Raw genomic sequence first — 21,531 nt, 5'->3', positions numbered from 1 at the left:
TGAGTCAGAGTCTCACTCTGTCACCCAGGCTGGGATGCAGTGGTGCCGTCTCGGCTCTCCGCAGCCTGTGCCTCCTGGGTTCAAGCAATTCTTGAGCCTCAACCTCCCAAGTGGCTGGGATTATAGGTGCCTGCTACCATGCCTAGCTAATTTTTTGTATTTTTAGTAGAGATGGAGTTTCATCATGCTGGCCAGGCAGGTCTTGAACTCTTGACCTCAAGTGATGTGCCCGCCTTGGGTTCCCAAAGTTCTGGGATTATAGGCATAAGCCACTGTGCCCAGCCTGAGATATTATATTTTGATACAGGTATTCAGTGTACAATAATCACATCTAGAGTATATGGGTTCCTGTATTTTTAATGCTGAGTAATAATGATATTATCTGTTTTTTTTAGCTCTCTGAATAAACTAGTCTTTCAACTTTCTTTGCTTGAATTACTTTTTGCATGAATTTAACACATTTTTTGTTGACTTTCAAGAAATAAAGGAAAAGTATAGTGAGCTTTCAAGAGAGATTACTTTGTCTGCAATAATAGTCAGACAGTATATTTGTAGTGTATTGCTCATTTTAATCTCATAAATTTATTCAGTATTCTTAAAGTGAGCTGTTTCCATGCTTTCTTGTTCATATTTAAGGTAGTTTAGTATTATACCTTTAATGTCTTTTGAAACTAGCTAACCAAAATTGGAACCTAATAATAGATATATTTTTGAGTTAAATGAAAGGAATATTTTAATTTTTTTCATTAATATAACCCTAATATCCTTTAGTTTGGAACTTCTTCAGTTTGGAACCAATGGCAGTCATATACATGAACAATGAAATACATAGCAGCAAAAGAAATGCTGTGATTTTATAAATAAATTACAAATAAATTAGTAATTACCTGTTTGGAATAATTCAGTGCTATTACGATAGATATGTGTATATAATTTCTAAACAACCTTACACTAATGAAGGACAAATTGGCGTATTTTGCCCCTTCTGTCAGGGAATGGAAAGAAGAGAGGTCTGTTATAAGTTAAAATGTTATATATTTTACTTTAGATTGAACCATAATGTGGACCAATGGAGTAAAGGCTTTTACTGAAATGTAAAGATAAATAACTATTTTGTATATCAGCTTGTGGTAAAAATGGAAAGTTAAGTGCTTGCCAATACAAAATCCAGGAGACGCTTGTTTTACACAGTGTTGTTGGCTAGCATGGTAGTTGATTCGACTGTGATTTTCAAACTTGAGTATAATATAAATTGTTTCAAGGAAAAAAAAATCAAAAGACACTGATACTGACTAAGGTCTTTAGTTTATAGCTCTTTAAAAATTATAAATATAATAGTACATATCCAAATACACATTTTAATACAAAATACAAATTCACAAATTAAATAATAAGGCTGCAAAGTCAATTACATTAATGTTAACAATTTAATAAGGAAGATGAAAATGTTTTGCTATGGTGATGGTTCTTTGATGTTGTCAGGTGATGAGGTAATTGCCCCACCCCTTTTTCTCTATGACAGCCAGTGTTCTCTTCTGAGAAATGTCATTTAAAAAAACCTTTTTCTATTCTTTTTTCATTAGTCTATGTCAGTTCAAATACTACTTGTCAGTAATTTGTTCTTTTTTTAATTTTTTTATTTTTATTTTAATTAATTTTTTATTATTATTATACTTTAGGTTTTAGGGTACATGTGCGCAACGTGCAGGTTAGTTAAATATGTATACATGTGCCATGCTGGTGCGCTGCACCCACTAACTCGTCATTTAGCATTAGGCATATCTCCCAATGCTATCCCTCCCCCCTCCCCCCACCCCACAACAGTCCCCAGAGTGTGATGATCCCCTTCCTGTGTCCATGTGTTCTTAACAAAGGCAAACACAGGCCCTGGAAGCTCTGTTTTGCGATTATAACCTAGATGATTGTAACCTAGATGATAAAATTAATACTTTTATTAATTTTTAGGTTACATTGAAAAAAAATTCTAAAAGTAGTCTTAGAAAGGATGTGTACATACCTGAAGGAATTGCTTTCACCTCCCTTTTTCTCCAATCTCTTAAGTTTGAGAAACACTGGGACTTGAGAAATAGCTCTGACCCTTCATTTACTGGAATTATCTGTTTTTATGTTGGGAGCAAAACTGGTCTCCTAATGAGACTGTAGGGCCAGTTTAAAATGCTCTGTCTCCCTCCTCTTTTGGGGAGGGGTCACTCTTTTCTCTTTGAACTCTCCAGCATTTATCGAAACTTGCTTTTAACTATACTTATTCACCTTTCCTCGTGTGATTGTTTATGCCTAGATTAAAGGCATGTTGAGGGCAGAAATATGCTTTCAAATTGACTGCTCAGTTACCACCTGCTGATTTTAAAGGTCAAATCAGATTTATATTCCTTTTTGCTTTGCAGTAAAACCAGTCTAGTCAAACATCATAACACAAGTAATAGATGACTTTATTAAGATTAATTCTGTCCTCAAGAGTTAAATACACACAAAGAATGTGAAAAATGCTTCAAATGAAGTGTTTCTTGGCAGCTGGGAAGGGTAGCTATAGTCCTATTTTGATTATGTGGTTTTGCTAGAATATACTGGTTTTGTATAATTTAATCATTTTTAGTTGGGGCTCCATGAGGGCTTAAAAAAGTAAACTGCAGAACGATTCTGAAATTAACACTAATGCATGATTCTAAGGCATTTTTGCAGCCAATGGGAATCTCCATCATAAATTGTTTAAAATCTCATTGTGAAATTAAATCATTTTAATGAAATGTAATCCTAGAAAATAAGGATTTACTATTGTCAGAGGCATTTAATCATCTTTACCTAATTCTTTGTATTTATCCTTAGCCTTTTTATCCCTTTCCTTTTAGACACATACAGGAGAAAAGGAGAAAATCTGTCCATATTGTGGCCAGAAATTTGCCAGCAGTGGTACACTCAGAGTTCATATCCGGAGCCACACAGGTATGGAGATTGTAATTAGACTAGTGAAAAAACCACTTAGAGAAATCACATGCTTCCAAGACAGGAAATATTGTAATAATACAAATATCTTCCAGATTAAGAATTAATCTTGGCTGTTTTCTCTCTCTTAAAGCATTGTACAATCCAATTTTTTCATCTAGAAGAATTTGGAATGAGTATATTTTCCTAAACTAAGTAAAACATCTAAAGTGGAAATAATGTTTTTAATATTTGGTTGTGATATAACTGTAATTAACTTCTATGTGATTCTAATGGACGGAATTAGAGAATAACAGTTTCACTTTTTATAGATAGTTAAGGGCATCAACTTGATTTATAATCCCTCCTGTAACCCATGTCAAATGTGGCCTTTTTATCTTGGAATGTTGCTTGAATGCTGTAGGATTTTATTGGATACCAGGGTGGCTGATGTGAATGTAATATCTGTTATGCCACGGATTGCTTCCTAAAGGTCCCCTTCCTTTTTTTTTTTTTTTTGCTTTTTTTAAAATTTTTTATTTTATTTTATTATTATTATACTTTAAGTTTTAGGGTACATATGCGCAATGTGCAGGTTAGTTACATATGTATACATGTGTCGTGCTGGTGTGCTGCACCCGTTAACTTGTCATTTAGCATTAGGTATATCTCCTAATGCTATTCCTCCCCCCTCCCCCAACCCCACAACAGTCCCCAGAGTGTGATGTTCCCCTTCCTGTGCCCATGTGTTCTCATTGTTCAATTCCCACCTATGAGTGAGAATATGTGGTGTTTGGTTTTTTGTTCTTGCGATAGTTTACTGAGAACGATGATTTCCAATTTCATCCATGTCCCTACAAAGGACATGAACTCATCATTTTTTATGGCTGCATAGTATTCCATGGTGTATATGTGCCACATTTTCTTAATCCAGTCTATCATTGTTGGACATTTGGGTTGGTTCCAAGTCTTTGCTATTGTGAATAGAGCCGCAATAAACATAGCATAGTCTTTATAGCAGCATGATTTATAGTCCTTTGGGTATATACCCAGTAATGGGATGGCTGGGTCAAATGGTATTTCTAGTTCTAGATCCCTGAGGAATTGCCACACTGACTTCCACAAGGGTTGAACTAGTTTACAGTCCCACCAACAGTGTAAAATTGTTCCCTTCTTTTCTTACCGCTTCCTGTGTAATTTCTCCAATGAAAGAAAGCCGTGCGTTAGTGAAGGGTGAATGAACAACTAAATATACTTGAAAGAACCTTGTCTGGATTCTACCTATCATGTAGATAAGCCCTTGAAAAAGGCTTGAAAGAATACTATTAATATTGATAACCAGATGATTTTACGCTAGTCTGAAAACTTTTTTCAGTACCTAGACTCTAATTACGTGGATAACTATGTGACTGGATTATACAGCTGAAGCTTCCTCTTCAAGGGCCATAGTATATGACTTTCTTTACCTTTGTATCCCCAGTACCTAGCTCAATGTCTGGCATAATAACTGTATTATCAATGGAGAAATGTTAAAGTAGGCCAAAGAATCGATACAGTGAATATTAGATATAGGTGAAGGAAGGGACACCCTTGGAGCATAATTTTTAATTTTCTGACTAAAAAAGACATATGGTCAGCTTAGTATTTGTTATCTTAGAATAGGTACTTAAATACTTTTAAATGAAACACATAACCAAGAACAGATAGCTGTGGAATAATGGGTGCTCTAAAGAAGAAAAGGAAGATTTTTCTTAATTAGAAGTCATCTAGAGAAAGTGAGCCTTTTGGGATCAAGTGTTGCAGAGGCAGAGAGCCCCAAAATGAAAAGCAGAGGGCAGCACATGGGAATGAGAAGCAGAGAACCATGTTGAGGGCAGGTGTACTTAAAATTGTGCCAACGGCCAGTGGCACCAGGTACTGATGGTACATAAGTAAGGAACTAATGAAGAGGGAACAGAGAGTTTTGAAGTTCCTGGCTAGAGCTGCAGTCTAGTGGTGTAATCTTTGATGTCATTGGGCAGCCCTCTTTTATGTGTATTTGTGGCTGTGTGGAGTCAGGATGGAGTAAGGGCAAGGGTGAAATCAACAGCCCTTCACTCTGATATCAGTAATTCTTAGACGATATCTTTGTGCCATACTTAGACTTAGTTTGCTTAGCAAATATCATGCTGTATTAGTGTGCATGTACATATAATTTGTGTATGAGAGGAGGGCAAGTAGAGAATGGGAAACATGTATTATATGTACATATCAGAATAGTCAGTTTATGATAATGCCCCAAGACATGATGTAATTGTGTTATGTTTGGTATAGTGTGTTTTTAAAAGGCGGGGACTTACATTGTTCAGAATGCATTAAGACATAGCTACCAGCACAGAAAAGATGAACCCAATCCAGTAGAACTCTTGATTATTCAAAATAATTCCATCCTTGAGGATATTGTATGCCTACATTTTATTTTACTGATAGTATGGCTAGGCAGTGGAGAAGAATAAAGCACTTACACTAGTAATTGCTCCTAAAATTTTAATTATTATTATCCTCCATAAAATTACAATAATAAGAGGGTTTTTAGAGTTCCAAGAATTCTCTCTGATAAAATTATTAAATACATGTCATGGTTTTTGTTGTCTTATATTCTATATTATGTATAATTTAAAATATATTCTACACTCCAAATCACTTTATGTATCATTTGGTTATTTATTGTGTACATGAGTCTGGGCCAAATTGTTGTACAGATTCTGGCTTATTAAATTTGGCTTCTGATCAAGAGAACTGGTCATCTAAATTCAGACAGCAGTGGTAAGGCGCAATGAACCAACACATACAATTTGATTGATAGATAAAGAAATTATATATATGTGTTTGTGTATATATATATATATATATATATATATGTACGTATATACACACACACACACACACACTCACACATATATATGTATAGAAAGAGAGAGAGAAAGACAGAGAAGGAGAAAGTGGTGTATGTGTTTGTATGTCCACACAGAAACTGTAATTCTAATTGTCTATCTAGTTATTTACTTATAACCAGATTTTTCTGTTTAAAATAAAACTTACTATACTTTCTCATTTTATAGTTCTTCTTTGGGTTATTCTGATGTCAAGCCTATGCCCTCAGTGACCACTGTCTAGCAGTGTGGCTGGGGTTGTGTTGGAAGTGGGTGGTGGCTGGCATCTGGGCCTCCATAACAGACCTGGCACAAATTTGGTTTCCTGTATGGACAAATGATGCTCTCACTTCCCTTTTATTTGCTTTGTCCTGTCCCTCAAATGATAAGCATCCATTTGCCCTCCCAGGCTACAGCCTGGTTCAGTAATCACATGGTTTTATGCAGTTATTTCACTAGTATGACAGCAGAGCTCCGAATGTTTTGATTCTGTAAATTCAGTGTTTTCTTCTCCCTGTGTTACTTTTCCTTATGAAGTCACCTGGTTTTATTCAGCTGTTTTTCAGTGCTAGGTGTAGCAATTTATAGGTGTGCTATCACGTGATCAAGGTGACGGTCGTGACCTATTCGTCAAGAAGTATTTAGTTGTACATTATTTAGGGAGGACACAATGAAGTGGCGAGGACCATGAGTGAAGGCAGGGTGGGGACAGTCAGAAGAGGATAGCTCCTCTGTGGAGCAGTGTTCTTTGGATCAGTGATGCTCATGTTGTGGCCTCATCACTCCATACCATTCTTAAAAATAATCAAGGATTCTGGAAAGCTTTTGTTTATGTGGGTTATATCTATAACTGTTTGCCATATTAGAAATTAAAGCTGTTTACCATATTAGAAAATTTAAAAATGTTTACTTGTTAATTTACTAAAAATAACAATATTACCCATTACATATTAGCATACATATTTTTATAGAAAATACCTGCATTTGCTAAACTAGAAATCATTTAGTGTGAAAAGAGAAGTTGTTTTACATTTCTGAAAGTCTGTCTGGTTTAAGAGGAGACAGCTGGATTCTCGTATCTGTTTCTTCACTCATCCTGCTGCAATATGTTCTTTTGATTGCAGAATTTGAAGAAAATCTGGCCTCACGGATATGTAGTTAGAAGGGGAAAGTATTTTAATAGTTGTCAGATAATTTTGGATGTTTTTACAGTGGATGATATTACCTTGGACATTATTACTACACGAAAACTCAAAAAGGGCTAGTGTTTTTAAAGGCTTATTGTTGTGTGGAACCTAAAATTATCTCAGTGAGCTTTGCCTATACTGTGACAGTAAAATCAGTTGGACTGTGTTGCACTTCGAATGATCTTTTACCCATGCATGATTCTGTAACATCATCATGTTACAGGTAATTTGGAAAATATTGGCTCACTAAGTTATGCAGATCTTTTATGTTTTACTTTACTTAGAGGAAGAACGTTTTATCTAATTCTGGGGATGATATGTTAATATCATAGCTGATCTCATTAAATAGCCTAAATATTCAGAAGCCTTCAAGCCCTTGGGAGCATTCTAAATTTTGTTTGACTGCTATAATTCCTATATTTCCTAACAATTCGTATCATTTCCTTTTTTCTTTATTTTTTTCAATGACAGGCTCACTTCTTTTATACGCAAAGAACAAATGTTCACAAAATGTTTAATAACCATAATTTGTCTATCAGTCATTTTGTTTCATATAAAAATGATGTTCCATGAAAAAAACTGCCAGGTCAGCTTGCAACTCAATCACACAAGTGCTTTTCCTTGAGACAACTTTCATACATCAGCATGTGTTACAAGTGCTTTCAGCTTAATTTCCAAATATTAAAAAGATTATACACAAAGGTTAGAACTTAATAAAATTAATATGTTTTACTTTATCACAGATGTTCTCAAGTGAAACTGCCATTTATATCTACTGTGATTTTGTGGCTGTGAAGGCTACAGTGACTAGTATTACAAATTGAGGTCACTAGCAGTTACCAGTTTTACTCACCATTACTTTTATACCATCAGTGTGAATGTCAACATGGTGAAAAAGACAAATAACGTAATAGTAATATTATGAAAGTAGTTTTGACCTTGCAGACCTTGTAAAGACTCTTGGTGATTCCCAGGAGTACTCAGGCCATATTTAGGGAACAAATACTCTTGAAGGGCCCCCTGGCCAATGATAAATACCTAGGGAAAAGCAATTCGTGTGAAATATGTTTTGGCTCGTGTAAATAAGAGCCCAGCTGACAGAGGCCATTCTGTTTAACTGGGGCCCTTTCTCTATGGATTTCCCAGACTGGTATTGCTTCCAACTATTGCTGCGGCATTCTTGATAATAAATTTTCAAGCTTTTGCCATTGCTGCTGCCGCCGCTGCAACGTTAATGTCCATTGGCATTGCCTTTGCTGCAAAAGTCAGTTGATGAGTAGGTCTGCCAACTTTGACTCTACTTTTGCATAGGAACTGTTCACTGTTGGGCTGATATTATTATGTTTATGACTGTAAATAGAAAAACATTAAGGCTTTCTAAATTTGGGCTTACTTGTAGATATAGCCTAGAACTCAACTCCAAAACTTGCCTGCAGATAGCAAAAGATAGAAATTTGATAAAAGATCATCCTATCAGTAAGGTTTTTGCTGATATTTGAAATTTTGTAGTCAGGGTTCAGGGGACTCTGAGTTCTCATGAGATTAAATAACTTTTCCCACCTAGAGAGTTGCCGTGATTAGTAGAAACAGGTCTCAGGGTGTTTCCTATTATACCCTCCTCTGCCATAGGAGTCAGTCTTGCATAATGGAAACAGCAGGGGCTTTGGGACAGCTGGCTTGAGTTCAAACTCTAGCCCCCCGCCACTAGCTAGTCATATACTTTTGAGCTAATTTCTTCATGTCTCTAAGTCCCATTTTACATTGTACTTTTTTGTGAAGAATGAATGAAATCATGTATGTAAAATACTCAGTGCTAGTTCATAGTAGATGGCCAGTTCATTGTCATAAGTATAATTTCTAAAATTCTTCTATAATATCACTCCTTGTTAACAGTACTTTTCCAAAGTTAAATGAATTGTGTTTATTCATATACTGTGGCAAGCCTTTACTGAATGATATAACCTCTTATATTATTTTCTACTTTTCTTCTTAGGTTTATTTACAGGGCATCATATTGAGAATTTTCATGTTCAATACCTTTCCCTTTTATTTCTTCCAGCTTTATCAAGATCTTAAATTGTTGAACATACTGAAATTTTCATAACTTAGTTTTGGAGATATAATCTTGGTTGACTATTGATAAGGAATTAACTTAATATCATGGTGTTTGGCATACTTAAAATCATGGAATTTTCTTAATATATACAATTTGGGGAAAATGCATTTTAGATGGCTATGTTCCTGATTAACTAAGACTTTTTTTAAAAGAAGGCTAAGCATTCTTTTTAATACATGTTTAAATGATAAGGTATTTAAAATTCTGAACTGTGTATGTCCCACCAATTTTTTCCTTGAAATTAAACCATAGTAACCTCCGAAATACGCTTAATAAATTGTTCTCCTTGCCATATAAAAACTTATCCTAGGCTTTTAATATTTATATTGCCTTATTTATTAGGCATAAATCCAAAGTATGCTTGATTCCTAAGTCTGAAAAGAGGTTATGGGCAATAATGTTTGTTTTATAAAAAGAACATTGTTATGTCCCTTGAAAAACTGTTTATAATGGCAAAAAATTGGAAAAGATCCTACATATTTAACATTAAAAGAACTCATAATTTATGGTATAGCCATAAATTGGAATATTATATAGGTAATAAAAGTGATATGGATATATACTAATTAACATGAAAAGAAATGAGAAAGATAAGTTACAAAAACAAGGATATATTTTTGTAAGAATAAAGCATTTGTATTTAAAAAATTGAAACGTTATCTACTAAATTATTAACTGCTTTTATTTCTATATGTTATAAATATGGTTAGTTTTAATTTTCTTTATGATTTTCTGTTTTCTAATTTTTATAATAATTTCTCTTGAATAATACAAATATTTAGTGTGTATATCATGATTGTGCAGGTAACTGTTATTATAAGATTTGTGCTAAAATACTTAGGTGTGAAACTTCTCTGCATCTTGTTCTCAAATGGACCAGGAAGAAGTGCATATAAAAATACGTGTTAAAAAAGAGAAATGAGAAGGAGAAAGCAAATTTGGTGAAATGTTAATGAATATTAAACCTAAGTGAGTTTATACAGTGTTCACTGTACTATTCTTTCAACATTTCCTCATGTTTGAAATTTTCATATTTAAAAATAAATAGGGGTCGGGTGCAGTGGCTCATGCCTGTAATCTCAGCACTTTGGGAAGTTGAGGTGGGCAGATCACCTGAGGTCAGGAGTTTGAGACCATCCTGGCCAATGTGGCAAAACCCCGTCTCTACTAAAAATACAAAAATTAGCCGTGGTGATGGGTGCCTGTAATCCCAGCTACTTGGGAGGCTGAGGTGGGAGAATCGCTTGGACCTGGAAGGCGGAGGTTGCAGTGAACCAAGATCACGCCACTGCACTCCAGCCTGGGCGACAGAAGGAGACTCCACCTCAAAAAATAAAAAATAAATAAATAAATAAATAGGGATGTTTTATTCCAATGAGAGCAACCGTGTAGATGCAGCTGCCACTTAAGTGGACCAGAGAATTGTTCCTTTAACATCTAGCTTCATAGCTTAAGTCTTGTGCACATCTCCACCAGAGCCTGATTCTTTCAACAGGAAGACTTCTATTCCCTAAATATAAACAGATGTTTTTTTGTTTTGTTTTTGTTTTCTTTCAGTTATACTGCTTAGAGAAGCAGTCTTCTGAAGAAGCTGAATGTCGTTATTTCATGCTTCATCCTTCTTGAGGATGCTAGATTCATCTCCTTGAAAAAGAAATCCCACAAAATTTGCTGTTCTCATGGGTTTTTCAGACATTTTCTTTGAAATGCACTGGAAAGTATTTGTAAGCCTTAGAAAAGAAGGTTTAAAGAATTGATAAAAAGGCTCACTGCGTCATTTTATTATCCTACTTAAAACCTTTCAGTGGCTTCCCCTTGCCTTGTACAAAATGAATGCCCTAGACTTTTCTCATGAGACTTATCAACTACCGACCCCTCACTGTTTACATTCCAGGCTGCTTACTGGCCTTCTTTCGCTTTTCTCCAGTCTCCAATTACATGTTACTTTCTCCTTGACGTGTTCCCTGACCTGTCCCCTACCCCTGCCTTGTTAGGTCAGCATATCCATGCTCCTTTACTCTCCTCAGCACAGCCCACTTCTGATTGCCTGCACCTGTGGCCATCTTCAGTAGTCTGTGGGTCCTCAGTTTTCTTAGGGCCATGCCCATAACTGATACTTTTTACCATGCAGTGCACTGTCTGGCTTAGAAGGAGAACTTGTGAATGCTTGTTCAATAGATAAAATAACTTACAAGTGGGTTGCAGTACCTGTTTGATAGTAAAAAGGATGCATGGGTTCAGAGTGAGAAGTTCCAGATTTGAATACAAATTTAATTGACCATAAAATTATTTTTTCATATACTACATACAAAAATCCGTAACATTCACTTCGAGAAGTGCTGGCATTAAAGAAGAAAATGCTACACTTCCCAATCTATGAGCTGGGCCCACCCACATTTGCTTCCCTTTCCATTTTTTATCCTGTTGCTTTGTCATGTAATTGGTGGGAAAACAAACTGTATAGCAAATGATCATTAATAACATGGTTCAAGATCTAACTCACTAGTGCCCATAAAGTTACAGTGCTTAAATGAGGGAATAAAGAACAACATGTGGTCAATCAGCACCAAACTTACTGTTTGATTTCAGCTTGGAGTTTCCTAGTTTTTAAAGTTTCTCATTAGAAAGAACGTAGAGAAAATTGGTCCTGACAAATACCCTATCTGTTTTGTTTGACAAGGGCGAGTCTGTGCTATTGGAGCTGGAATAATTACAAACAATTGTGTAGTACATTATAGTCTTTTGCAGTTGTGTAGCAAATCTCATCTAGCAGAGATCTGGGGGCTCTCATTGTTTATTATATATAAATACCTCTTTTCAACTATATTACACTGTACTTTGCTTATCGGTTTCCCATGACTAGATTTTAAGCTGAAGGACAGGGCAAATCAGACTCACCTCTTTAATCTTTAAATTTGTTGGAAGAGGAACGTTCTCTCAAATATAGTATCTAAATTAATCCCTTCACGGCCGTTGAAAGGATTCAGCCATTTCTAGGACCATTCTCATTTTCTAGATGAGGAAGCACAGATTCAGAGAAGCAAATGACCTAATCACTATCAAGGTAATAAAACACAAGTCTTTTGACTTCAAATTCTGTTTTAAGTTATCTCTTTTTTTTTCTATATAGCTATTATAATTACCACAAGAATTACAGAAATTCTATAAGTCCCCCAGTATAAAAGATGAGGAAATAAAAGTCTTATATCATTTCAGTACTGTGAAATTTTTATGCTTTAGAGCCAAATGATGCTTTTATTTATTGATTGATCTTTTCACATTGTTTTAGTCTGTTCTCACCCTGCTATTAAAGATATACCCAAGACTGGGTAACTTATAGAGGAAAGAGGTTTAACGGACTCACAGTTCCACATAGCTGGGGAGGCCTCACAATCATGGCAGAAGGCAAAGGAGGAGCAAAGTCACGTTTTACATGGCGGCAGGCAACAGAGCATGTGCAGGGGAACTCCCCTTTATAAAGCCATCAGATTTTGTGACACTCGTTCACTATTGCAAGAACAGCACAGCAAATATCACCCTGTGATTCAATTATTTCCCACCAAGTCCCTCCCATGACACGTGGGAATTATGGGAGCTACAATTTGTGATTTGGGTGAGGACGCAGCCAAACCATATCACACATTCACTTGTTCATTTTCTCCTAGTCAGCTTTATAGTGGGCAGTAACATACAGAGGAAATAATGATTAAATTATATTTACTAAATTTCCCTTTTTTTATTTCTAGGAAATGGTTACTAATTGGCAGTTCGACCTTTGAATATACTGCAGTGTGATGAGATTTTTATGGAGTTAGTCTTTTATCCCATACCAAGTATGCCTGAAGGTGTCAGTTTAACTTTGTTTTTATAGTATTCAAACTGTCCATCAATAATTTGGGAAATCAAATCTCTTATCATATCAAATAACACTCAGTTTTATGAAGAGGAAATAAGACTCCAGTTTCTGGTTTTTCCTTCCAATTTGCCAGTTGGTGTTTTTCAACATTTCCTGTCCAGTACAGTGACAGTATTCTTTTATGGAACATTAAAGGCAGTCTCCTTCATACATATTAATTTTTTTAAAACAAGTGTTTTTGTTAATTGGCTTATGACTAATGGTCATTCTACAAGACAGTGATAAATTAGCTATTGGATTATTACCTGTTAGTTGTGGGAGGAACTTTAGTATTTATGTTTTTATTTTTTGTTGATAGTGTCTAAAATTAAAAGCATTCTTCAATTCCTTCATTTTATGATTGATTTTATCCTTCACTACCTTAAATAACCAACTGGTTGTATCCTTGCTTCCCCTTCGTTCCGCTCTGCATCCTCCTTCTCCCCCCTTATTCCCATTACCACCATTCTGTAGTCTGACAAGACTTTGTTTTTTCCATTAACTTTGAAAATGTTATTTTTCATAAATCTTGTATCCAGCTTCTAAAGTCCATTCATTCTGCACAGTTTGGTAATTAGAATGAGAATGTGTCAAGTGTGCACAAGGCATCTGCTTTTTTAGAATAAAAAAATAATATTCTTGACTTTAGAATAGAAAGGAGTTTCAGAAATCTAGTTCAAGCCTCTTATTTGAAATAATGCCAAGCAAAGTGCAATGATTTGCCTAAGGTCATAAAACTTGTATGTGGTTCAGCTAGAACTAAACTGAAGCTTAAACTTTTTCCAATATATCACATTGCTGATATTTTTATTTCTTATTCTTTGACATACCCCCTGACCCCTGCTGTTACTCTCGAACATACCATAGAACTACATACACTCCTTTCATCATGTTTGACAATATTTTCTTGTTGATCTATCAACCAATTGAAGATAACTTTAACATAGAAACTACAGTTTGTTACCTATGGTCAACTGAGAACTTAACTCCAGCTATGGAGAAACTTTACTACCGTAAAATTAGTATTTGTAATACATTGTTATTTAATGCCACCTTTATATCCAGAGTATTGATTCTGGAGTCAGATTATGGGCTTCAAACTCCATTCTATTTATTTCCTTCTTGAATGAACATTAATGAGTTGGCTAATTTCCTTGAAGCTTGGTTTCCTCATCTCTGATAAATGGAATAATAATAGTCCCAGCCGGGTACGGTAGCTCATGCCTGTAATCCCAGCACTTTGGTAGGCCGAGGCAGGGGATCACCTGAGGTCAGGTGTTCGAAAACCAGTCTGGCCAATGTGGTGAAACCCTGTCTCTACTAAAAATACAAAAATTAGCTGGGCATGGTGGTGTACACCTGTAATCCCAGCTACTCATGAGGCTGAGGCAGGAGAATCACTTGAACCCAGGTGGTGGAGGTTGCAGTGAGCTGAGATCGTGCCATTGCACTCCAGCCTGGGCAATAGAGTGAAACTCTGTCTAAAAAAAAGAAAAAGAAAGTCCCAACTGCATAGTGTTGTTTTGAGGAACAAATGAAGATATAAATAACTTTGCATAGTGCCTACACAATGTAAGCATGTGATACTGTGAGCTATTGCTGCTAACATTGCTGATGTGTTTGTTTCTGTATTTAGTCACAGGTATTCATACTCCCTTGATACACTGTTTGACCCTCTATTCCCAGTGTCATTATGCTTATCTTTTCATAAACTTTAGCTGCAGAATATAGATGATCTATAGAATGTAGATGAGGATTTGCTGTCAAACAGGGCTGGTTTAGGGTGAGTGAATGTGCATGTACAGTGTGTTGCTGTCATCTTCATTGAAGGGGAATGTTCAGGATTGTGCCTGGCAGGCGGCTCTGTAATTTTTCATCCGGCTTCCTATGCTGAAACAACAGAGATGGCACTCTGTGGGTCAGCTGAAATAGTAGAGCACAGTCTCCTGTTGGTTTATAGCTTCTTAGGGTCAGTGAGAGCTGAGGTTAATTCAGCAAGGGAATCCACAGACTGTGACATGAATTCCATCAGTTGTTCATAAATTATGGAAGAAATTCTAGGAACTGTTTTTGGGTTTTTAAAGCTCTGGGCCAGAAGGTTAATTACTTGCCTACAGTTCCAACCAGCTTTCTGTGTTAATAGATACCGGCTGTGTAGGCCCTTCTGTTCTAGGCTTGCTTGCACATTGTTATTTGAATATAGTAATAAATCACTGTCTTAGGAAACATGTAATTTTTTGGATAAATACCTGTGATCAGCTTAGAAATAAAGAATCAGTATATTATTATTTGATCGTATTTGGATTTTAGCCACTGTTTTTCTTTTTTCTTGAATGCTTTTTTAAAGGAAATAATTTATTCTTTTTAGAATATTTGTCCAACATTATAAAAACAATAGCTTTAAATAATTATAAGTAATATAGAGCAATAATACAATTATTAAAAAATTAGATGATTACTGAATTATAAACACAAATGAAAATGTAAACATTTTAAAACAACATTTTAACACATTTTTAATAAGAATTAGATGACCTCCATATGTTGAGAGAGAACTTATTTTGCTATATTTATTTTCTGTCTCATTGCTAACATTAAACCAAATCAAATATTCTCTTACCTGCAGATAATCTAAGAGTTAACAGAAACGTTGAGTAGAATTGACATAGAAATAAATGATTTCCTTAGCATCACACTTCAAAAGCTTCAGGTTTTCCCCAAGAAATGTTTGAATGGAATTTTCTGATAAGCAAAGTCTTGAACTGCATGTTTTTAGATGTCTCAGTGTTATGTTGACACTTTAAATAATTTCTGATCCACAACCACGTCAATAGAATGTACCCTTTCTTCCACTGGTTTTTTCTCTATACTCAGCTCCTACTCAGTTGATTTTGGGTTAATGACAAGTATATCTAACAACTTAAGAGACAGACATTCATTTTGGCTTTCATTAGTAATATGATTATCTATTTTTTCTTTCTTCAAAAATATCAAAGGCCCTAATTTTCTAATGTAAAAATTATAGTGCTATGTCAAAGCTTGTCACAGGTTGGATTAAGGGGCACAGACTGAAAAGTGAGAGAGTGACATTTGTCCTGGAATATAATGCTGTGAACAATAATCAAATGAATTAATAATATCATCACAGAGACTAATAAGATAGATCATTTAAAATATACTATCATTTACATAGTTCATATTTTTATCATTTCTTCATTTTTTTGATATACTAGAGTCCTCAAAAATGGATACGGCCTAGGCCACAGTTTACATCAACTGTTTGAACAGCTTTATCTATTGGTAAATTATTAGATAATAGCATACCTCTATTAAACTTGCATCACCAACATTTTTCCTTTAGAAAATAAAAGGAGATTTGATTTCCCCTAATTTGTGCTTTCTTCTGCTGTTGCTACCATTTTTCCACCCAAGAATAACTCTCTGTGTTGTTTTTCTGCAAATCGGCACTATGCTTCTAGGCTGGGGAAGGTTTTATATCTTCTCTAGTTTTATGGGAGAGAGAATAATTTTATGGGTTCTTGCTACTCAGCGTTACATACTCTTGATACTTCCTTGCTGGCACTATTTATAGGAAACTCCTCTTTGTGCAGGCACCTAAGGTTTAACTGCTTAGTTACTCCATGACCACGGTTCACCAACTATACTCATAAATACTGGGTTAAATAAAACCTTGGTAGAAATTCCTAAAAATAGAAAACTACTGGGTGAAATGATTAATAATTTTCTCACCAAATTCTGACTCCCTAACAACAAAACCAGATCAATGATTAAGAACACTCCTTCCTTGACTTAAATTGTTCCCTACCGTAGCAGTGTGGAACACTCATGGAAGAGTTTTTGTTTGTGGATTGGAACCTTGAAAACTTGCCCAGTGTCTGGATTGTTCAGATCTTTCTGCTGTTTGTGGAACAGTCCCCTTGCTTTTGCCAGCACTCACATCAAGACCCTTTATTGTCTGTCGTCTTGCTCCCTTAGACAAGTCACATGTAATGGGGGTAATTTATACTCCTGGTTGGCTGAAGCAAGAGCATCCTGAGTAGGGAATCTTTTACTTTTGTTTCATTAACTCACCTCATTTCATTCTGCATCTCGTATTCTTTTTTTAAAAATTTTGCATCAGTAAAATTCACTTTTTGTTTCACCCTCAATAAATCCACCCAATCTGGCTTTTTATGATTTCCGACTGAAAAGTTCGTGAGCACGTGGCTCTCGTTTTTTTTTTTTTCCTTCTTCCCAATGAACCTCATGTCCTTTGAGTTGGCATCTCTTCAGAAATGAGGGAGGGATGCTGTGACTGTAAGATTCTTAAGGAAAATAATGCATCGTTTAAAGAAATAGATTTTGAAAACCAGACTCCATTTGTTTTGAATCAGATGATAAAATTGTTTTGAGAAGTAAAGGTTATCTTATTTGATTTTTACATTTTATTGCCCACTTTCTTACAACTGTGAACTCTGTTAGGCTTTTAAAAGTAGAGGATCTCTAAAATATTCAAGGAGTAATGTCAAGTTCAGGTTTTTGTTGTCCTTCTTTCAAAGATGCTGTCCTTGGGTTTAACTTGTTTAGGTTAAGTGAGATTCCTCAGTATTTGATTAATAGGAGCATTCCAAGAGGAATAAGGTGGGGTTCAGTGAGGTTGGTGGGGTTTCATGGCTCTTTTTGCTGCGGGGAAAAAAAGTATTTCAATTACAGAAAGATGCCAAGAATGAACTTGAGCTACTCCTATTTGTCAGTGTAGCATTTCACTTCTCTCTGTGGTGTACTTCTAATTTATTAGATACTCCATAAATTGAAGGGATTGGAATGGTGGGATTGGAAAAGTAATTGGGTGGTGCTTTCACAATTACATTTTTGGTTTAATTTTCATCTAGAATGGTTCAGTTTGCTGTTTTGTAACCATTTCCTAGTCTACAAAAGCAAAATAAGCTAGTCCCCTGATATTCATGGAAAAAAATGTAAAGTTCTTCTAAAGAATTCCCATATAATACATATATTTTAAAGTTCAACCATGTGGAACGATCTCAGGTATTTTTCATGAAATATACACTTTTGAGGTTTGCTTTTTCACTTGAAAGTGTTGCCATCTCTAAAACTGATTTCTGTTAGAAAACTCAAAGTAAGAAGTAAAGCTATGGTTCCAAAATCTTTAAACATTATTTAGTTTGGATTCACTGAAAATAAATGAGTTTGACTTTATTCCATTTTAAATTACATTTTCTGTTTGTACATCTTTTCATATTTTCAAGGAATTATGAGTTCTTTGAAATCTACATTGGTTTTCTAAATATATTAAATGACAAGTTAACGTTATTAAAGTGCTTTTTGAAAATGGTCTTTTTATATTATCCAGATAATTAAATATATATATATTACATATTAAGCTTTGCTGCTTGTTTATAAAATGTTTCAAAGCATAGGGCACATTGGCTGTACACTTTTTTAAAAAATTGTGGTAATATATACATGACACATAATTTATCATCTTCACAATTTTGCATTTTTTAATCTTCAAGTTTGATCATGGTCATTATTAACATATTAATTCAGTGTATTTAGTAGCATGAACAAAAAGTTTGATTTCTATGCCTCTGCTAGAGTAGTCAGGTTCACTTCTTGAATTAAATCCATGTTCTAATTTAAGATTATCAAGATTAAAGTGATTTGCAAGGTTTTTCTTTATTAATTTCATGTATTGTAAACATAGATTTTTTTGAAAGGATTTGTGTCAAGATGTTGAATATTGAGGTGGTTACATAGTAGTAGATGGATATTCAGTGATGTGGCTTTAGGATCATTTTATCAGTGAGATTCATGTTATCCTAAACTGCCTTCACAAATTTTCTTAAGATGCTCTTTTAGTATCAGTATGTTAATCCTTTGGTGAGGGGTAGAATTCTTCTGATGCCTTTAATTAAAATTATATTCCATCTATATGGAACATCTATATGGTAACATATATAAATTTTAATCTGAAAGGCATATATTAAACTAGGATTTGATTTTTTTCCTATTGTTATTAGCCATACTTGCTAGTAGATGGTTGTCATCATAATATATTTTCTTTGTCAAAGGCTCAAGGTAGATTGTTGGGGCCAGGCTGGGCTCAAGTCAAGTAAGGTGTTCTATGTGGCAGCCAGATGTTCCCTTTCATTACTACTAGCTGCCTTTGGAAGGCTAGCTCCAATTTTCTAAAGCCGTGTTCTGAATATCCCCCACACACATTTCAAATAATGTAGCTTTTAAGTTACTTCCATCTCGGGTGTTTCAGCAGTGAGAATTTGGAGACACTTACTTCAAGCCGAGTAAGTTAAAGTACCTCCAATTCAGAGATGAAGAGCTACAAGAAGTCTGTCTGAATAATGTTAAATTGGCATTAAGGAACTGCATTTATTCAGTTATTTTGCCTTTGCTAATGACTTTAGCTAAGTCTTTCACCTGCCCACTTCTCCAGCCCAGATATCTTTCTTAAACCTATATCCTTGTTTTGTATAATTTATCAGCATCTGATATTATCTTATGTATTTTCTTTAACTTTTTCTTGTCTTACTCATTACACTAGTAAAATTGAAGAGACAGTGATTTTGTGAAACTATTCACAACTGCATTCTCAAAGCCCAGGACAGTAACTAGAAGATGGTATGTGCTAAAAAAAAAAAAAGTCCATTTAATGAATGAATACATGCTAAAAAAAAAAAAGTCCATTTAATGAATGAATACATTAGCTTCATGGAGTATCCACTTTGTGGCACCTTTAAAAGTCAACCAGAATCAACTTTTTATAGTTACCATCATGCTTCTGTTTGTTCCTTGATGTGTTGTTCAAAGAAAACACTGTGGCTTTCAATGTTATTCAGTGTCAGCACATAATTTAAAGAAAGAGATGCAAAGAAATCATTTATTTTCCTTTAGTTAAATGAAAAATATTTTCTCTTATGTGTATATGTAAATATTATTATTTATGCTGCTGTGCTCACTAAATCTATTTTATTAATCTAATACCTAAATCTCATAGGATGGTATGTCATATTTACCAATATTGTATTTCCCTTCTAAACGTTGAAAATGCCTACATGTATGTAGTCCTCAAGACACAGCTTATTATTATGTTAGTATTTGGATTCACTTGGGAACTGCTTTAAGACATAACACACATTCCTAATCTGCCCCCTACTTTTTCTTGGTGAGCGTTGATAACCAAAAGAATGCTGGAATCTACCAGCCAGAAAGATCTGGTTAATGTTAACTGTTATTGCCAGAAGCAGAGTTTTTGTCATTAACTTTAGAAAGTCTAACCCAATTTACACAAAATGCTAGTCATATTACTAATTTATGTGATGGCATGAGGTTAAGAGTGGGTTCAAACTTGGCCTCCACTATGTAAGAAGCTATGTCATCTTGAGAAAATTACTTATCCTTTCTGTGCCTTACTTTCCTCATTTGTAAACTAGGGATATGAATACTTAGATTATAATATTGTTGAAAGAATTAAAATTGCTAATGTGTGTTAAGCATTCTGAACTGTAGAACAGAACCTTATAGTAGACTCTATACATTTTAGCTATTGTTATTATTTCCATTTAGATTTGTTTTTAGCTACTTTTTTGGCTAATTTTCAGATTAATTTACATGTTAGTTAGAATTTGAATACTGTGACTAGCCTAAGCAAAATAAAGATAGTGTCTAAATATACCTGAGATATTAAAACATAGTAGTTATTTGAAGTTGGATCACATTGTACATCAGAGCCCATGTACTGACTGTGACCTGTGTTCTTAGAGTTGACTAAAATTAAAGATAAGTTTTTGTTCTCCACAGGATCATTTTATGTGTAGGTGAAAATATTTCCTAGAAACATTCTTCACAGTAATTTGAAATAGTGAAGGCAAATATCGTATGCATAATGTGAAGAAAACCTAAGAATAACAATTTATCTTTAATATGCAAATTAGGAAAATGACTTTAGTAGTTATTAACATGTTGACTGCACAGGTAACCTTCAGGTTCCAATTGTGTGGGACAGCAGATAGCTTTGTCCATGGAGTCCAAAAGAGAGGCAGGATTGCCCTAAACATCCTCCAACCAAGAGGGTAGAAGTTTAATGTAGAGTCTAAGCTGATTTGCAAACTACACATTATAGTTTTCAAATAAATTGCTTATAAAAGCCATTTACATGGTGATGCACTTTAAAGCTGGAGTACATTCTAGGATAGAATGAAGGAATGGAGTTGAACTTACCCAAGTTTCCCAGATATGTCAGCTCAGTGTTGGCAGGTGGCATGGGGTAGAAATACCAATCATCTAGAGGTGCTCTGAGTGATTTATGTAGACCTCATGGGCAACATGTGTAGATATCAGTGATAAGAGTAATTGCCACTGTTAAGAGTAGGATGACTGGGTCGGGCGCGGTGGCTCACGCCTGTAATCCCAGTACTTTGGGTGGCTGAGGTGGGCGGATCACGA

At 34.9% G+C, this 21,531-nt stretch overlaps 1 protein-coding gene across 3 annotated transcripts in view; it reads left to right on the top strand.

Moving 5' to 3' along the window:
* Positions 1–21,531, top strand: part of PRDM5 (PR/SET domain 5) — a 231,243-nt gene that overhangs the window by 145,113 nt on the left and 64,599 nt on the right. For all 3 annotated transcript variants that reach the window (XM_054485889.2, XM_054485888.2, XM_063664063.1), the window contains one exon: positions 2,868–2,961. In XM_054485889.2, coding sequence (XP_054341864.1) covers positions 2,868–2,961 — 94 coding nt within the window. The remainder of the gene's footprint in view (positions 1–2,867; positions 2,962–21,531) is intronic.

Source organism: Pongo pygmaeus, chromosome 3 (assembly GCF_028885625.2).
Source record: "Pongo pygmaeus isolate AG05252 chromosome 3, NHGRI_mPonPyg2-v2.0_pri, whole genome shotgun sequence".
Classification (NCBI taxonomy): Eukaryota; Metazoa; Chordata; class Mammalia; order Primates; family Hominidae; genus Pongo; species Pongo pygmaeus.
Note: the sequence above shows the minus strand (reverse complement) of the source record. Positions and strands in the feature narration are given on the sequence as shown.